Source organism: Limanda limanda, chromosome 9 (genome assembly GCF_963576545.1).
Source record: "Limanda limanda chromosome 9, fLimLim1.1, whole genome shotgun sequence".
Lineage (NCBI taxonomy): Eukaryota > Metazoa > Chordata > Actinopteri > Pleuronectiformes > Pleuronectidae > Limanda > Limanda limanda.
The window spans coordinates 21,124,604-21,144,605 of record NC_083644.1 but is presented as its reverse complement, the minus strand read 5'-3'; the positions used below and the strand labels follow the sequence as shown (position 1 = coordinate 21,144,605).

The window sequence follows — 20,002 nt, the reverse complement described above, 5'->3', positions numbered from 1 at the left end:
AGAACACATGTGGGCCTACGTCCGGTTTTCAGAATAAACTGTTGACATGGAGCTTATACAAAATGCATAATTGAAAAATAATTTCATGGATTAAATTCACAAGAAGTAAATATTGTCTTACCTGTGTAATTTTTATGAATAGTATTTTGACAGTATAAATTATGAGATTTTACAAAATAAAAATCACACATTTTTAGCTTCAAGCAGTGTAAAAACTGTAAAAACACTTTGCTCAATAAGTTCAGAGAGAGAATGATATGCCTGTGTTCAGGACCTCTCTGACTACCTACATACAGAATATCATTTACATATTTACTGTATAGATTTGGAGATTTTTCAAATTAAAGTCCAACATGTGTACAATCAAATAATTTCATTTCTTGATACTTCAAAATACTGTAAAAACACTTTGCTCAATAAGTCCAGAGTGAGACTGATATGCTTCTGTAACAAATACTTCAAACTCTGTTTCGAACTCTTGATATTTTAAAAGTTTCCTAACTGAATATTTTAAATTAATTAATCATATTGCGATCATTATTGATATTTTTTTTAATTTCCCGGGGCTATTTGTACCGGCTCACCAAAGTCACATGGTATAAAAACAATCTTTTAAGAATGAGGAGTGGGAATGGAAGCTGCACCACTCTCCCCATTCAAAGGCAGAGAAACCATCAAACTGGTTTTGAAGTAAAAAAGTTGCATAGTGGTGCTTTAAAGAGATAGTTCACCCCAAAATGTAAATTCACTTATTATCTACTCACCACTATTCTGATGGAGGGGTGAGTGAAGTGTTTCAGTGAACAAAACACTTTTGGAGTTTCAGGGGTAATGTAAAAACAAACAACCAACACAAATACAACATTGAATGCCTCCATACTGCTCCTGTGGTGTCTTCCAAGTGTCCGTAAGCCCGACATTCAAACTTGATATGAAACAAGGTCATATATGTGTCTAAATGTCCACTGTGATCAACGTGCAAAAGGATCACCGAGGACTTAAAGACTAAAAACATGTTGTAAACGACCTGTTTCTACTAGAATTTGAAAGGTGGCACTAACGGACACTTGTTGGGTGAACTTTCCCTTCAATAATGACATGAATACAATAGAGCAGAGGTCTTCAACAGGGGGTCCGCGCAGGTACTGCAGGGGGGTCGCAAAATCTTTGGTTGATAAGACAATTTTTTAAATTTTTAATAATTTTTTTTTTTTCACGAATTTAAATGTCTTTCAATACACATTTACATACATCCAACATATTGTGAGGCTGATTTGACCCTCTGCCTGACAACCTCCATCCATCCAAGATTAGATAAGTTGTGTGCTACCCATCAGGGTCCGACATATCACTAATGTGGGAGTATGTGTGCCATCCACAGATAGCTTGAGGATTCACTAAAAACATGAATCTGTGAATTACTTTAATAACTCAGTGTTGTATGCATGTTGGATGTACAGTGGGTACAGAAAGTATTCAGACCCCTTTAAATATTTCACTCTTTGTTTCATTGCAGCAATTTGCAAAAATCAAAAAAGTTCAAAAGTTCTCATTAATGTACACTCAGCACCCCATCTTGACAGAAAAAAACAGAAATGTAGAAATTTTTGCAAATTTATTAAAAAAAAAAAACTGATTAAAAAAGCTGTTTAATATAAAACACAATTTTATACAATATATATATATATGGGGGTCCTTGGCCTGAAAAACGTTGAAGACCCCTGCAATAGAGTGTGGTTTTGTGACGCGTCTGTTCCCTCTTTTCGCCACTGGATGGCAGTAATGTGCCTCACAGCTTGTTAGCGGGCTGCCATTAGACACATAAGAAGCAGCAGAGTCTGGAGCAGATGTGGTCAAACGGGACTTTGTGCCTCAGGTGAAGCAGCGACCCCCGGGTGTGACCCCACCGTGCACGTGTCCTGTGCCTCCCACCAGAGACGCCCCCCCCCTCGCATCCGCCTGTCAGACAGCCTCAGTCTCGCGCTATTTATGCAGGGCTCTCCCTGTGGGTGTCACAGGTCTGATGCTGCAGCTGCTGCTTCCTGTACCGAAGCACCACCACCAGCCACCATCCACGGCCGAAGCCCTCCTCGCCTGAGATCCCCCACACCCTGAGCCGGAGAACGGAGGAACCTGTCGCCGTCCTGCGGAGGGAAGCGAGCCGGTGTCCCGGTGTGTGCCCCGCTAGAAGCCCCTTCGGCGGCCTCGTTGTCTGGGAAGAAGCTTACGAGACGCAGGGCACGGTTTTTTTCCTGGAGCTGGTGCTAGCTTGTAGCGGCTAGGTGGCTAATGGCTAGTAGCAGCAGGTAGATAAAGCAGGAGAAGCGATTTTAAAACAGAAATGAGCCCTCTTCAAATGCTATAAACCCACCGACAGACCACCGGACGTGTACCCCCCAATCCCCCTCGGTATGACAGGTTTCAGCACCGTCTCTCACATGCTACCGAGAGTGCAGTAATTCTTGCTAACGCTAGCTAGCTAACTGACTAGCCACCCAGAGCTGACCCTGTTGCTTTTATTTCAGACTGAGTTCCCAACCAGGAGAAGAGTTCCTCCGCTGCGGCTCGGCTCCTCCAGTGCTTCGTTCGTGAAAAGTCGTGTGTGGAAGTTTTCGTAATGGGTCCTAAAAGAAGACCCCAGCCCCTGAACATTACGCCCATCGGGGAGGGACAGGCCACCTCCAACACCATCGATGCTGCATCGGAGTGAGTAACACCACAGTGGGTCGAGAGGAAGTGGGGCTGTTAGAGAGAGGATGTGTGTGTTACTGAGCTGTGGTAGAAGTTCTCACTGTTTATTAGTATTTTGCCTGTAATCCTGTGCATCATCACTTTTATGCAGATGATAGATCTCCCTGCATCATCATCTGTCTGTGTGTGTGTGTGTGTGTTCCCTGTCTCCTCCTCAGAGCAAACCTCGAGGCCTTACAGAAGAAGCTGGGTGAGCTGGACCTGGACGAGCAGCAGAGGAAACGGCTGGAGGCCTTCCTCACCCAGAAGGCTCAGGTCGGGGAGCTGAAGGATGAGGACTTTGACCCCATCTGCGAGTTGGGGGCCGGAAACGGAGGGGTGGTCAACAAGGTCCGCCACAAACCCTCTGGTCTGGTCATGGCCCGGAAGGTGAACATGAGCATTTTGTTTTTGAACGTTTTTCTAAAGGAGGAGTGTGTCGGGTGGAGGGAGCCGGATGTAAACCCTCTCCAGATGTGTTCCCACTCTCTGAGTCCAGTTTAGATTTAGGTCGTGGTGCTGTAGCTGATGGCTTGGTTTGCTGCACACACGTCAACATGAGGCCGAACTCACTTACACACGTGCAATAACTAGAATCTTAAGATTTTTTCTGACCTAAACCACATCCTTCCACCAAGGTCTGTCGCAATCTGTCAAGTAGCTTTTGTGTAACCCTGCTAAAAAATACAACAAAATGCAAATGAAAACATATAAAACACATCAGTATCCCCCTGAAGTACTCGTCAGAAAATATACAAGGAAAATGGTTCCTAACATAAAAGAAGAACTTTCTACAAAGAGATGTCTCTGCTGTTAAGCCCACCCTCAAAATAATTGGGACATGAATCAATACGTGTCATAATGCAGTTCAACAGCACCACAAATCTCAACCTCCGGGATGTTAGTACATGCTTATAAACCATTTAACATCTGAAGATGTCAACCTTCATGAGGAGAGGATTTATTGCAGGGCTGTTCTATTAGACTGTATTAGTTTGAGATTTCATTCCTGATTAACCGACAACTGTCCATATCCACCAGTATGTAAATGTTGGCCCACAAGTAACAAGAGATAGTGATGCTGCAAATGTATATGAGCAGACTTATAAGCACACCCCCATCGTGTAGTTGGTTCCATCTTTATTAGAAAGCACATGTTACCCTGTCAAATGTCGTCCTCCCTACACTGACCATATCAGGGTTTACAGTCTAAGAGGTAGTTAGTTATTAGGACCCCATGCAGACTCTTGTGCAGCAACAAGCTCAAGCCTGTGGACCACCAGCTGTGTTCTGACATGTCTTGAATTGGTATTTTTACATTGTGGTTGTCACTATTTTGAATATATGAATGTAACTCCAGTGTGTGTTTAGATTGCTGACACAGTAATGTGTTAGTGATGCCAGCCTCCACCTCTTTGTGTTACTTTGGGATATGAGACGATCGTACAGTGATGTTTCTGCATCCAGTGCAGTAGTCTTTGTCAAAACAGTCATTCATGTTTTCATATTTACCCTCCTCCAGTTGATTCACCTGGAAATCAAACCTGCCATCAGGAACCAGATCATCCGAGAGCTGCAGGTGCTGCATGAATGCAACTCCCCCTACATTGTGGGCTTCTATGGGGCCTTTTACAGCGATGGAGAGATCAGCATCTGTATGGAGCACATGGTGAGAGACAAGGACTGAATTGGAGTTCTTATATTAAAACATTAGATTTTTTTAACAATATATTTATTCCCAAAGAGACAATGTGATATTTTATTGGTGCAACTTGTCTCTACAGGATGGTGGATCCCTAGACCAGGTCCAGAAGGAAGCCAGAAAAATCCCAGAGGAAATCCTGGGAAAAGTCAGCATAGCTGTATGTATCAAACAAATACTGATTACTGTTTTAAAGCCTAATATGAAGTATAACTGACTCTTCTCCTTGTTTTTAAAAAGATCTGACATCTTTGTAAAAGTAAGAATAGTTTATGTTTGTATTTGGCAGTGGCAGAAAGATTTGTATCTTGTAACTGTACATGTTTTTGACTATGCCTTTGTGGGTGTGTGTCTCTTGTGTTGCCTAACCAGCTGTGAGTTTCCAGTCATGCATGAGTCACAAACAAAAAGGCTGACTCTTTAAATTGACTTTAAATTCAAAATAACCAAGTGTAAAAATAAATTGCAAAATGAATGGCATTTGGCAAGAGAGTAATGGCATTTTAAAGTAACATCCACTCAACTGAAAGTGTATATTTATAAATGTGTAGATATTTTATCGTCTGATATTTTGCTCTCTGTATTTTTGTGTGTCATGTTGAATGTTTTTTTCTTGTTTACAGGTTTTGAGAGGATTAGCTTATCTGCGAGAGAAGCATCAAATCATGCACAGAGGTGAGGATTTTGCCTTGTTGCAATAAATTATACTACTCTTAAAGTCGATTGTGCCCCATTTTGAACACTGCAGTACCAGAAATGCTAAGTAAGCTAGTTCTCAATGTAAAATGATATTATGACACTAAAGGTGGTGCTGAAATCATTCATATTGCTGGAGAGGCTTTGCCTTCAGATAGCCAGTGATAACTTAAAACAACTAAAAGGTTTAATGTTATTGCTCCGAATTTTATTTTCTGACATAGAGAATTGTGTTTTTAAATAGTGTCATGATTTTTCATAACAACACAACAACGTTCTGTAATGCACAAAAGATATTGGAGGACAAATTCAACAAAATATGACTCAGTTTTCCTAATACAGCATATTGATTTGAATACAACCCTGCTGCAACAGCTAACCAGACCTATGCAGTATTTAACTTAATCACATTATCATATTTACTGTGGCTAATTCTTTAATGTTTTTTTATCACCCAGTTTGGCAACGGAAGAAAGGACCAGAACAGAAATCTGTTCAAATGGTTTTCTGTCTGGAAATTGCCACAAAATCTCTGGATGTTAGTCTCTAGTAACTTTAAAGGGCAACATGGCCAGATTACATTAAAGTCCTCCTCATTTAGCAATAACAGAATGTAGATGTTGTTTCAAGGATACTTGAGAGTAATATGACTCCCACCCCTTCAGTGTTGGTGGTGGCTGAAATGTGCTGATGCTGGTGACGTAACCAGCAGCAATTCAAACATGCATGTTGCAGTCTTAACATCAGATTAATTAAAGCAGGATAAAATCCTCCCTCTTATAATCTTACCTACTCTGAAACAAATACATGAACAAAACCATATATATGTACGACTGCTATTTACAAATGTTACTAAACTTCTTTAAATGTAAGTGAACCCGCTTCAGATGCAGCACATTAATGACACTAGGTCCCTGCACTTTTCCATTCCATATTTTATTAAGTCGTCATACCCCCCCTCCCCCCACATACACTGCATTGACATCTTAAGATACTTAATACGCTCACCACAAGGTAAGCTATTATTTGGAAATAATGATTTGCATTCTAGCAAAATTCAAAGTCAGGCCAAAGCAAAGTTTTAAGAAGACAAGTTTCCCACAGAGCACCAGCGAGAAACAGTGTGTTGTTATGAAAAAGACTGGCTAAGGCAGACAGTCAGTCCATAGCAGTGCTACAGGGTCGGTGGTACGACAGGACAGAGTTGTCTGTGAGCTCGGGCGGTAATTACAGCCTCTCGGATGTGATTATACAGCAGCCGCGCCCTGTGGACCCCTCCCTCCGCGTCTCCCTCCATCGTTCTCCCCGCTCTTTCACGCCACCTCCTTCTCAGTCACTCCTCAAACGTCCTTGGTCAGTGAGAGGGTCCGTCACCGCAGAGGACAGATTGTAGGGCTCAGTCATACCCCGTTATTTCGCAGGATGTTTGTGTAAGTGCTGAGCGGGAACTGTGGAGGAGAGCCTTGTTTTATAACAGATGTTAGTTCATTTCCCCTTCGCTCGATAAACACGGCACCACAGATAAATCTGGGGGATGCTGAGCGTGAAACCCACGTTCGCTCACGGTACACTAAAGTTCTGGTCAAGATATTCATCTCTGCATAACTGTGACTCTTGAAAGATTTTATATACAATCGACAATGGCACTAAGTTGAGTATACCACCGCAAGGCACGCACTCAGAACTATCCGTCCCCTAAACATGTCTGATTATTCTGCTGAAAAATGCTTCATCTCAAAATGTTAAAGAAAATGAAACAAAATAATCTTGGATCATCTTCCTGTTCTGGAAACTGCTCCAAAATAGGATTGGTTCTTCCCTGACCCATACTGCGTCTTTCCACCAAGTTTCAAGGAAATATGTCCAGGAGTTGGTGCGTAATCTTACTATATAACAGACCAACAAACACTGATGAAAACAAACCTCCTTGGCGTTGGAAAGATCAGAAAGTCCCTAATATTATTGTTTACTGTTTAAAATTTGAAGTATACATTTATTTTCAAAGCCTGCACATTAGTATCTCCACTGAAAATCATATCAAAAGTTAATTTAACACAAGTAAATCAGCAGAAGAAGACCTTGTTTTTTTTTATTTATTAAGTTGTGTTGCTTTTCATGTTCTCTCGCTTGTGTTGGACACTAAGAATCCAATTGCCACCGCACATTGTTCATATATCACCTTTGAAAAAAAAACCTTCTGCACTTATATATGCATGAAGCACTGTGCTGGAAAATGGGTGGAACTAAGTCTTTTCCACGTGGGTGTCATGTTTCCATCACTGCCTATCAGAGCTGGAGCTGATAAATAGCCGTTACCACTGCAGAGTCACTAAACCTGGGATTGAATGCAGTCTTCACACAAAAGACTAAAGACAGATGTTGTTGGGTTTTGTGTCCAGTGTGAAAGGGGGTTTAGATGCATGTCACACTGTACATATGGCACACATATGTGAATCCATTCATGCCCAGCTTTATATTATATTCCCAAAACAAAAATATGAAAGCACCAGTGTTGCCATTGGCTATTTGTGTAATCATGAATTGTTATTATGAGCAGTTTCTTCTCTTCCGGGTGAGTTCATACTGAGGTGTTAAGTACAGATGAGAGTTGAGACGCAGCAAGATGAAGAATCTCACTAAACCCGCCATACGTTTGTTTGTCCACATCCCCTCTGCCACATAGATGTCAAGCCCTCCAACATTCTGGTCAACTCTCGCGGGGAGATCAAGCTGTGCGACTTTGGTGTGAGCGGCCAGCTCATAGATTCCATGGCCAACTCCTTTGTTGGAACGCGCTCCTACATGTCGGTGAGTCAGCTCTGCACGCCTGCGCCCCCACCCCCCTTTTTCTTCTCTGGCCCTATCCCCACTTTCCTTCTCCTCCTTTTTTTTTTTTTTTTCTTTCTCACATTGCTCCTGCTAACTCTGGCCCCGCCCACTACCCTCCTTTCCTCTGGCCCTCCCTCACTTCCCTGCCAAGAACCTGAGGGCCGTGCCCAGGAAAAGGGCTCTTTGGCAAAGAGCGACGCAACTGTGTTCGCTCTTTCTTGTCCTCCTTCCCCCTCAGTCTTAGACACCTGGTGGGTGCTAGGAGCTGCTTGTATGATACCCATCCCCAAACCCGCACGAGACACACTTGCCCCTTTCATCATAATTCCCAACACGCACATCTGCCCTTGCTCACTCGTCTAACAAAAACAGTCCAAAGCTGCTCTTCACTTCCTGCCAAGCCCTCCCATCCTCTGTCCTCTTGCCCGAACCGCACCCCACCTCTTCTTGCCATAACACCCCCCTCCTCCCTCTACCCTTCCATTATCCTCCTCCCCTCCAGTCTCTGCTCTCTCCCCACCCAGCCTCTCTGTCCAAACCTCTCTCCTGCCTGGCATCTTGGCTCTACCTGCTCCCTCTGACGTAGATTGTGTGTTTCTCAACAGCCGGAGAGACTGCAGGGCACTCACTACTCCGTTCAGTCTGACGTGTGGAGCATGGGTCTGTCCCTGGTGGAGCTGGCAATCGGCCGCTACCCCATCCCTCCTCCGGACACCAAAGAACTGGAGTCTGTCTTTGGACGGGCTGTTCTAGACGGGGCCGTTGTAGAGCCTCACACCAACATGCAGAGGCCCAGACCACCAGGCAGGCCTGTGAGCGGTATGAGACACAAATACACCCATGAATACACAGATGGTTATATAAGACAATTTGCAGTATAAGAAATTGTACGGTTATGAACTTTAGTTTTTCTTTATTCATGGTATGTGACTTGTTCACAGGACATGGAATGGACAGCCGACCTGCCATGGCCATCTTTGAACTTTTGGACTACATTGTAAACGAGGTGTGAGAAATCCCCTATTGCACAATATATTCTGTTAAACACACACACACACACGTTACTGTACTTTCTTTTAACTGCTCTGTTTGTTCTATGCGTTGTGTTTCTTCCTCAGCCGCCTCCCAAACTGCCACTTGGCGTCTTTACCATTGACTTCCAGGACTTTGTGACAAAATGGTGAGTTCATACATGTTTGACTGAACTGTGTTTACATTGTTCTCATCTGATCTTCCACATGAAAAACAGGCACCAACAGCTTTCTACACTTATTTATTTGTATAAATGTTGTGCTTTAACTTTAAAATGTTTAAAAGTTTAACTACTCAAATTTCACTGAAAGGTTGTGGTTTCAGGTTTCCAATAAACCACAGCATGTAAACTAGTTGTGATGTTAGAAATTTTTCCCCCTTCAGCAAATTAACAGTTTTCTCGTGTCAAACTCTTCGAACAAATTTTACACAGTAAGGTTCAAATGAAACAAGTAAAACCCATCGTTGAGGACCTAAATGCCAGAGGCAGTAATGTTTCTTTTAAAGTTTCCTCATCACTGTAACTGTCTTAATGTTGTTTGTGTGTGCAGTTTGATCAAGAACCCAGCAGAGAGAGCCGACCTGAAGATGCTGATGGTGCGTTCCTGAGCCTCATTTTCATTTATCTGATACTTTGATAACCAGGTTGTTTGATATCTATTCTAACTAGTGCAGTACTTGTAAAGCTGCAGTGTGACCTTTGAGGATGTCATCAGTGACGTCATTAAACGGTTGCGTCTCAATTCAAAATATAGTTACCATGGGAACAGTACAGCACACAATTTAGAATGAATGGAGGAAGCGTTTACCGACTGAAGAGTTTCTGGAGTTCGCCTTTTTCATATGAAGTGCATGTCTGACCTAGACACAGGCAATGTCTAGGTCAGACGTGTTCACAACAAGAGAAACATTTCTGGAACTTTAGGGGAGGGATGGCGTCTGGATAGAGCTTTTTTTTTGTGTCAATCACATGTGACATGTCAACAACGCACCCATTTGTGCGCTGTGATATTTTTTTAGTCTTTTTCTTTCTTTATTCTCACAAGGACTCACTTAGCTCTTTTCCGGACACTTTACTAGGGCTTTTGCATGTTAAGTTCAGGAAAATAACTTTTATAACATCATAACAAAGAGCCCCTCCAAACAATTTCAGAAAATTGTAGTTCAGTGCAGATTATCTCATCAAACACCTTCTCAATATTGCTCTTACACCTTCAAAGTTTGAATTTGATCACAGTAGTGGTTGTCGAAATCTTCCAGTAAGAAACAGACAGAGATACTTCCATATTTATTTTGATTCTTGCAGCACAATCATTGTTTTTTCTCCTTGTTTGTCTTTCAGAGTCACACATTCATCAAACGCTCAGAGGTGGAGGAAGTGGACTTTGCCGGTTGGTTGTGCAAAACCATGGAGCTCAACCAGCCCAGCACTCCCACCCGCAGCACTGAGTGAACAGGCCCCAGGCTCCTCCCCACTGCTCTGACACACCTCTGGGTCTTGCTTGCATACACATACATATACTAAACATACACATACACAAGCACTTATTTTTTTTTTATCTTGCTCTTGGGTAAAATGGTTTTGGCTCCCCCCCTCATTTATTTCCTCACAAGCAGCAGGGCCCATTGAGTCATTGTACTTTAACACCACAGCTTCACTATGCCAGTGTCAAAAGTAGCCCCAGCTCACTTCTCCACACAGCTAGGGGAGGACATAAAGCACTAAACGGCTGCCAGTGTGTCAGCTGAATTTGCATTGATTGACGAAAATTATTTTGTATTTTTGAATATTCTGTATTAATCTTTTCTATGGCAACGGTCGATGGCTGGTGGGATTTTAATGAATTACCTGCTGTAGAGTTTAGGGCTGAAAATGACCAGGGAGAAATCTGAACATCAATCACATTACTTGCAAATTACAAATTCGTTTTATTGAAGGTGAATGTTGTTGTTTTGATTTAAAATCCCTTTGTCAAACTTGCTCATCTTAAAAAAATTGGGACTTTGCAATTACCTCCAATAAATTTAATTTGTGAGCAGGAGAAATGGGCCTATCAGGAGTCATTTGCACTTTTTGGTAAATGAGCGATCAATCTAAAAATCACATTGTGAACAGTGTCACAAACCAAAGAGGGTACTCATGACTACTAATGCCTGATCTGTGTTTTTTTTTGTATGCACATTCATGAACAGTATATCAGTGTACTTTGATTGTTTCTTTTTCTTTCTCCAATTGGTAACCTACACTCCGATTGTGTTGACATTGTTCGTGCTGCATACATCCCACACAGTGTGTGTCGTGTTTGGAGGCGTCTGCTGTGGAGGCCTGATACACGCCAGGATGTCATTTTTGACACTGAGAAAACAATGATCAAACCGTATCCAAGGGATGATATAGCATGGTTTATTATCTTTCTAATACTGTATGTGTATCTTATTTCCCAACATCATGGTGGGGAGGATTAGCTGGTGGTTTTTATCAAAAGCCTGAATCTCTGCAATGTCAATATGAAATCCCAAATCACATTGACTAATTTAAGTTTTCTTAGTTGTTGGTCTGTACTTTCCCCCCTGAGGTGTATTTGGTTATGTTTTCACTGTACTGCTAATGTGTGACGCTCCAAGCTTTCTCTTGGGACCCAAACAGAAGAGGTGTGCAATCGGAAAAGACTTGGGTTTGCACACGCTTGAAAAAACCTTTTCCTTGTGCTTTAACCCTATTGTTTGTCCGACTGCAAGTGGAACTTAAGTCATAAGTAATACAAAGGGTTTGACTGCTAAATTTGGACCCAGTTCAGTGTTGGTCACATGGTGGTGGTATTACACTTGCTAGCCTGCTGTCTTGCTAGAGCTCTTGTATTCTCTCTGTTATGGCTGCCCTTATTCCCCCTGAAACATGCATTCGTTCAGAGCTAAATTGATGCATCGTCACTCGTATGTGTACAAAGCTATATACAAAAATTACAGGAGTACTATTTTGCAGTCTTAATATACACATTTTTGATTTATGTAAATGACAAGGGAGAAGAGTCATTTTATTATAATATAAAAAAGGTGTTGGATTATGGTTATAATGTATAAAAAGATGAAAATAAAACTTATTTGTGAATGTAATGTTTGAGGCTCATTTTTCTTTAGCAATCCACTGTAGCTTCCCTGTGTATAATGGTGCATATTTCACAGGAACTACTGCACTGGTGCGCATCAGGTCCTGGCATCACCAAACAAACATGAGCTGACTGGTCTTGTTGAAGTATTTTCTAGCATTGACAACTGTCATTTGTTTTTCAGGGGAATTTGGGTGTTTTCAGGGGGGTTAACTATGTACCACGGTATTTAGCAAGATTAGTTCAGAACTTAAATGTTGAAGTTTCACTACTTCTGAGTAATTTTTGTTTTAATCTGTTTTATCCCACCAAAACGTATTTCTTGAGATCGTTAACAGGGGAAATCAAATTCTGAGAAAATATATTGTATATGAAATGTATATAAAATATGTTGTATTTGTGCTTTTGGCCATACATACACACCAGTGACCCTTATCGACTTAAAAAAGTGAAAATATTCAAAGATATCTAGTTGAATGATTTTGATAAATCAAATGTGATAAGTTGCAACTTTTTAGGGAATTTTTTTTGTCCTTTTAGTTATTTTCTTTCACTTGAGTCAGTTAAAATAATTACTGTTAATGGTGTCAATGGTAATAATATCAATATTTTCAAACATGGCCAGCTGAAGGACTGAAGCCTCGTATGTGGAGTGATACTGGGTTCTGATTGGCTAATAGGGGTCCGCTAAAAAGTGCAGGTAACCATAGCAACAACATCTGGGCTTGACTGGCTCATCGTCGGTAAACGGACTGCGCCCCGGTGTGAGAGCTGGAGCCCGGGTTGGAGTTTTGATGAAGTTATGGAGGGTAAGTGAACTTTTCATCACAAACACATCTTCTTTAAACGTTACGCTAATTAACGTCACCGGTGCGTGGAACCTGGTTTCCGTGTCCGGTGTGTGTTGTTTCCTGCTCCGCATCTCAACAGGTAAACACACTCACACCTGCAGAGGATAAACGAGTCTTAAAGTGACAAACTCAGTGTGGTGGTGTCACGGTTTGTTTCTTACTAATGAAACAGGTAGAGTAATAGTCAGCTCAGAATAATGATGGAGCTCAAACTCAAGGTTCTCACAGAAGCAGATGTGAGCTAACATGCTAACCCCTGACCCTCATTAAGTGTCCGTCAGGCCCACAGCCTGAAACCTACACGTATGGCTACTAGCTAGCATGTAGCCATTGCTAGTTGCTAAAGCCCATTTATTCAGAGTGTCATGACAAACACAGGTCTGATGAGGGCTGTCTGGACTCTGTTATATTGGACTGAAGGGCGACACGGCTCTACAAATGTCTGACATCCCCTCAGACTGCCATGGGGTCACAACAGCTCCTTTTCACTGTGGGTCATTAAAGCAAAACTAAGTAGTAGGCAACTTGTGTAAATATTATGTCTTTTTGGGGAAGTGCATATCCTGCTGTATACATTTCACTTAGGCTACAACTTATCCACCTGCATCCTCTTCACTTAGCATCGCAGATTATAGCAAGAGATGGCAACAAATGTCCATATGCTGCAATTTACATGTACTTTTAGTCATTTTGAAGCTTTAAACCCTATGTGCATATAGAGACAGAGCTGAACAGTGCCCTCTACACAGAGGTGGTGCCACTGCCTCTTCCTTACTCCATGATTCCCCCTGCAAGGTTATCAGAGCAGAGTCAGGCCAGTGTCAAGCCCCCGGCTGCACCGTGGGACACACACCTCTGAGACTGGCAACTGTTTACAGGTAGAGACACTGTGTAAAGTCATTGTTTCTTGTGTGTGCATTAAGGTGCATTCAGAGGCGCGTGGAGATGGTAAACGGAGCAACAGAATCATCGATTGCATCTTCTGCTCCATCCCACTCCGTGCCACAATAGCTGGCTTGCACTCCCTGTGGGGGCGGGCAGTGGGAGGCTGGAAGTGGCGCAACATGAAGCGCACGAGCTGTAAATTGACACATGGGAACTTGCCATCCTCCACCAGGAGACACTTTTCAGCTTAGTAGCGTCTTCTTTGATGCCTCACCTGTTGGAGCTTGGCAGCCGTATGTACAGAGACTGGGTTGAGCCATAGTGAGTATCAAGGGGGTTGCTGGCAGCCCCTACTGTTTGTGCTGGAATGTGCCATGGCTTGCTTTTGGGATGGGACACCATGACCTCAGGCAATGGGATGGATGGGTGCGACTCAATTCGCACAGACAAGGAGAGCAGTACTGGGAGATGTGGCGTGTGAGAAAGGGCACGAGTTACAACTCAGCTTAACCTGAAAACATGCTTTTGAACGTCCACAGAGGGAGACACAGGACGACCTCCTCGGTGAACCCACACCGCGGACAGGTAGGGGTTAATGATCTGTGTTATCTCTGATTGAGCTCACGACTTTAATCACTGTCCACTTTTGAGCGCAAACATATTTCTCGTTAACTTTTGCCTCACAGGGGGGAGGGAGGGAGGGGAGGCGTAGGACGAATGCTGTTTCTTTAAGAGAGAGGGAGGGAGAGTTAGGGAGAGAGAGAGAGAGAGAGAAAGGGAGGGACCTCTTTGCCCTCCAGAAACCAGGAAGGGAATTGAGTTGATCTGCTGCTGCTTGGTTAGCGCATACGGGGCTTTAAGCTGCACAACAGTGAGAGGGAGAGAGAGAGAGAGCTCCGGAGAGGAGGAGAGGAGAGGGCTGAGCTAACCCACAATAAGCAGCACCACGGCCATCGCAGGTGAGCTAAAGGCACCCTGCCACCCCCCCCCCCCCCCCCGCTGTCTGCCCTGGGCCTGTCGACCAGAGGGGAGCAGGGCAGAGGAGGAGAGGAGAGAGGGAGGAATGAGGGAGGGGGACAGAAGGGAGAGCAGGGTGGAGGGGTTGGCCGATGAGGAGAGGTGGGTCGCAGCAGTAGTCCCCAGTCAAGGTTCCTCTTTTTCTTTTTTTTTTTAAAAATCCTTCTAAAGTACTTCCTCTGCACTGCTCTTTACCTCTCAGGGATCTGGAGGTAAAGTTTATAGGATGTGTTCAAGGCATTAACTTTTCAGGCAGGTGGAAGCACTTAGAGGAGGAGGAGGAGTAGGAGGGGGATGGGGGGCTCTGAATGAGGAGCAGGGGAAACCAAAAATAATTCTTCTGGACATGGCACAAGACATGGCAGAAAAGTTTTTCGGGACAGCAGCAGTGTGAATGCTCAGTGCCGGGGGGGCGAGCTGAGAGGTGTGTGTAGGTCCTGGTGGCGTCAGTCTGTGTGGAGGAGCACTAACTCATAATTTAGGTCAGGAGTTGTAAGTGTGGTGAAATGTCACTCTGTCATGAGCTTGTGAATGAAATCCCCGGTGATGTTTGGTTACTGCTGGGACAGTCGAGGTTGGAGTGTTTTGTTTTTTTCCCTCATACGAAGCTTGGCCCAGTTTGATGGCTGCTCTGTACTTTAATACCTGGCAGCCTGCTAGCAACATACACTAGTGTATAATTCAGCCCTGAGTGCTTACGTTAGAGCAGGCTTGGAGATAGTGGGGGTGGTGAGGGCACGGAGCACTGGGACTCGTAGTCCACAGCAGGGGCTGCAAAGCCAGTGGTATGGGGTTGTGGAACTCTACATCCCAGAGTGCCTTGCCCTTGGCCATCCAGGAAAGGGAACAGCCGCCAGCCTATCCTGACGAGGGGGTGTGGTGAATGAGCAGCAGTCCGGCCAATGAGAGAAGGGGATGCGGAGCAGAGTTGTGGGCTGAAAATAGAGGGGAGGGGGGTGTGGTGGTGAGGGGTGGGGAGGGTGGGGGGGTGGTGGTAAGTGTCTGTTTGTGTGGGATCAGGCAAGGGCTTGCCTGTATGACTAGGGCCACTCGCAAGTTTCCTGTCTGGTAGAGCTGCAGCCCTGCCCAGAGACGGAGGCAGCAGAGCTGGGCGACAGGCAGGGGAGTGAGATAGGGCCCGGGACACATTTTCTGCCTATTTGGTAAGCACACCAAAGACATCTACATACACACACACACTAACACTGTATCTTTAGACTGTGGCTGAGAGGACAAGGAAGGCAAGCAAGGGAAATAAAGACCATAACATGCTGTGTGTGAAAGCGAGTGTGAGAGAGATGGGTCTTGATAAAGTTCAGAGTTCTTGACCCACTTGCAGTCAAGGCAGTGAACACGGCAAATAGGTCAGTGCTGAGTGTAAGGTGCTGCACAGACCGCTCAGGAGAATAGCAGTTGTCTCTAAGTTTTTTATCAGGCTCACTTTTTCACTGTGAGCGTGCAAGCTCATGATGCATCAGTGTTGTTTCCATCCTATTAATTTAATTTTGTGGACTGAAAAGATGAAGACAGTTGCATGGCGTGCATCGGTACTTAGGGTGTTAAAGCCATTCCACAGAGACGACTGCATCAAAGTGTTTCCTACAGAGCGACCACGCTGTGGCTGACAGTACAGGAGCACAGGTGGGGCGTTGGGTTGATTTGAGAAGCCTCAGTGAGTGACATGTCTTCCTGCCGAAGGGGAGAATATGTGACACATCTTGTGACAACTATTTCCCGGGGAGGGTAAGCTGCCTCAGTTAAGTTCATGCAATATTGAAATATAACTTAAGCTCTGGTTACTTTGTGCACTTTACGCAGGAGAACATGTGTGTTTGTCGCTTGACAGCAGCTTTTCCTCAGCTACTCACACCACGGTCAATCTCATGACATCTTTTTCTCCCAGTCCACTACCCCCACCCCCCCTTTCCTCACCAGCATCTTGTTAAGAGCAGATTCTAATCTCGCCTGTCATGTCCTGCCTGCTTGTGGCTCGTGGTTTTAAAGACTTCACAGCAACCCCAGCTGCCTTGCTCGATAACTAGATGCCTCATTTTTAGCTTTGCATACTGGCTGAACCCGTTCTTTTAAATGTGTGGGCAAGGAGAGGGTACAAGAAGCGCAAAGAACACGAAGACGCCCAAGTGCTGGGAAAGTGTTAGGAATGCATCTCAGAAGGCAGCAGCAGACAACACTGATGACATTTTATTTATTTATTTATTTATTAAATGTCACAGAAAATATGTTAGTTGCAGTTAATGTTGTCCTGATGCAGCCCTCCATGCTATTGACTAGGTACCACTATGGGAGAACAGTATGATTGGTTCAAGTGAATTCCAGCAAGAGGTTAAACTAGGACGCCATATGTGTTTGTGGATGTGAGTGTGTGCTTGTGTGCGAGCAATGTGTGTGCATCTGTGTTACCAACAATAGACTCCAGGGGAATTGCAGGGGACTTCAGTGGCTGTGGGCAGGTCCAAGACACCACCCATCAATTTGGCGGTGAGGCTGAATACAGTTTGATATTCCTGTATGTTTGTGCCTGCACCACTATGGCCTGAAACTAGCAGGTTCAGACAGACTGTGAAGACAGGTTGCGTGATGTCGCCGTGGCAGTTTGAGGTTTTATTTTAGAGTGAAACGCTGGCTGCATACAATATACTACATGTAGCAGTCATTCGGTTTTTTCATAGTAGTTTTGATGTGGTGAAATGATGTATTGTTGGCCATATGGTAGGACACAGAGCTGAGTTTATCTGTACTTCACACCATCATCTCTCTACTGCCGTGTTTCTGTGCAAATGTGTTTGTCACATTTTATCCACAGTTTAAATACTTTGATCGGACTCTCCCTCAGTAAATGCAGCTTCACTTCCCTGTAATGTTTGGTTCCCCTGGTCAGCTGCTCAGTATACCACAGCTTCCAGCCTGACTAGACAGACAGACCCCTCTCTGTTGTTTTACTGTTGTTGTGCTGAAGTCTAGGGGGGAGTAAAGGGGCTTCTTCTGTTCTCTTCTGGGACATTTATTATGGAGAGGCCAACACAACCTGATCAAATTAGAGTGGGATAGTAAGAGGCTGGGATGTTTTTCAGGTTGGGGGTGAAACTAGACTTTTTCAGTTGGATGAAGTCTTTAGGGGAGGGTTTTTATATCTAAATATTCTGTGAAAACATCAATTAGTTGAAGGGGTGGGCTTTTGTCAACAGAATTATTATTAGATCGATAATAAGGGGGTGTATTACAAAAACCAGAAGCTTTGTCAATTTAGCAGAAAGGCTAACTGATCAGGAGGCAGATATGTGACCAACAAGACACTGTCTGCATGTTGATGTAGTGAATTGGTTCGGGATGAAACAGAAGAAAAGATGGGTGGGTTGCAATAATGGATGGCGAGACACAGCAGGGCGGGTGGGTCCGTGCTGCTTTGCCTCCTCAGCAGTGGAAAGGGGAAGTGGGTGGTGTGGTGTGGGGGGTTCTGTGCAGAGTCTGAGACAGAGATGGAGCAATGATGAGATGAGAGCGACAGATGAGAGAAAGAGAGGGAGAGAGAAAGAGAGGGTCAGACAGTAGGGACAGAGAGAGCGAGCAAGCAGAGAGCTGGTCATCTGATAACAGAGCGGGTTCTGTTACACGCTCGCCACAGACTCGCAGGAAGTCCTCCTTCCCTGCCGGGCCGCGCATGCACAGAGCGCCGCGGCCTGGGCACGTCGGGCCTGCGGACCGACCCACTGGCCAGCCGGGGTTCTGCTGGACACCACTGCACTGGGGTTGTAGCGCTGCCTCTGAAGCCATGTGATAGGTTTGGGTCCACTTCCTGGTTGGCAGCATGGCCGTGTCAGAGCAAGTCACAAGAGCTAAAAGTAACTCAGACGATGGATGTGGTTGTATTGCACTGGAACTACTGTACCAAAACATCTGTCAGAGTGAAACTCATGACTTGGAATTATCCACCGAAAGACAAAAGTATAGAGTGATATAAATTATATATGAGTTAACTGTTATAGGCTATACTTAAAATTATGAAGCTAATGAAGTAATTCACTTGATAATGTCCCTGCACTGTTGTGTCTCTGCATGCAGTGACCGCGAAAACAGAAACACCTGTACCATGCAAACCATGAGGTATTCTAGTCTATTTTTAAATTATCAGTTTTAGTTTTTTGTGTTTTTTGTTGCCTGCATGTTGTCTCAAACCCGGCTTCAAGTTTCTTTGCTGTATCTTTTTGTGACGTGAAATTAAACTCCTTCATATTGCTGTAACTGGAATTGAGCTCATAGAGTGTATACCTCCACCAACAGTCCGCTCAAACAACAAAGACAAAAACACAACTTCCTTGGTGGAGGTAATTGGGAGTTTGTTTTGGGTTCATTTTTTTTTTACAGAGAAACAAATAATCAAAACAAACTATAGATTTAAAAATGACCGTATAATTTAATTACTATCCTTCTGCTGTTGTACAATGTAAAAACCGCCCGATTTGCAATAGTAGTAATTGTCAGCTGTCATGTTGGATTGAATTACAATGTTGTTTCTTGTTTTTCTGTCCACTGTTTTTATCTACTATAGCCTGTGGGTATACAGTGTGTCTGACTGATACCAACAAGTAAAAACAAAAAAAACACAGGCACATGAAGAGTTGGGGAATAGAAATAGATACAGATTTCACTTTCCAGTTCCTTTGCTATCTGGCACCTTACACGTCAGACCTTTATAAGGACATCATAAAACCCCCTGCCACCTTCCTCACAATAAACTTTGCCCAACTAATGGGCGGTCCCCTCTCACTGAAGCAGGTTACACCAGGTAACTGAATGAGATCTCTTGAGTTTATCATTGACATCTGATCCGGATTCCTAGGCTACCATGCACTCAGGAGTTATGAGTGAGCTTGTGAGTTTAACGCCCTGCCTCGCCCACTACCTTTTCACTGGCTTTGTGTCTGTGCTTTGGCAGGACTTCCTGGTTAGTTTCTAGTGAAAAGCTGCCAGGCCTAGACCAGCCCTCCAAACTTCAGTTTTATCAGTCACGTGCCCTCTTCCTGCTTCACTCCCAATACGACCAATCAGGTTTCCTTTTCACAACTGGCAGCAGTGAGTCACTTGGCCATGGCACTTGTTCCAAATCCACTTTTCCAAGGAACTGCTACCCCCTC

The 20,002-nt window shown here is 43.9% G+C and overlaps 1 protein-coding gene across 2 annotated transcripts; it reads left to right on the top strand.

The window, feature by feature from the left end:
- Window positions 1–1,891: 1,891 nt before the first annotated feature.
- map2k2a (mitogen-activated protein kinase kinase 2a) lies at window positions 1,892–12,103 on the top strand. 2 transcript variants are annotated; one of them, XM_061077925.1, is made up of 12 exons: window positions 1,892–2,172; window positions 2,526–2,706; window positions 2,910–3,120; window positions 4,253–4,399; window positions 4,515–4,592; window positions 5,056–5,107; window positions 7,812–7,936; window positions 8,563–8,776; window positions 8,899–8,963; window positions 9,076–9,137; window positions 9,541–9,586; window positions 10,332–12,103. In XM_061077925.1, exons 2-12 carry the CDS (start codon window positions 2,618–2,620, stop codon window positions 10,440–10,442), a joined length of 1,200 nt encoding a protein of 399 aa, XP_060933908.1. In that variant the 5' UTR covers window positions 1,892–2,172; window positions 2,526–2,617; the 3' UTR covers window positions 10,443–12,103. The 2 variants fall into 2 exon arrangements, with proteins under 2 accessions (XP_060933908.1, XP_060933906.1); XM_061077923.1 differs by having other exon boundaries at window positions 1,892–2,409.
- The last annotated feature ends 7,899 nt before the right edge of the window (window positions 12,104–20,002 follow it).

Excerpts from the sequence above, each read along its gene's own strand:
- map2k2a (XM_061077925.1), top strand. The coding sequence starts at position 2,618 with ATGGGTCCTAAAAGAAGACCCCAGCCCCTGAACATTACGCCCATCGGG. Across the intron at positions 8,777-8,898 it reads ACCAGGCAGGCCTGTGAGCG|GACATGGAATGGACAGCCGA; the intron begins GTATGAGACACA and ends ACTTGTTCACAG. Across the intron at positions 9,587-10,331 it reads CCGACCTGAAGATGCTGATG|AGTCACACATTCATCAAACG; the intron begins GTGCGTTCCTGA and ends TTTGTCTTTCAG.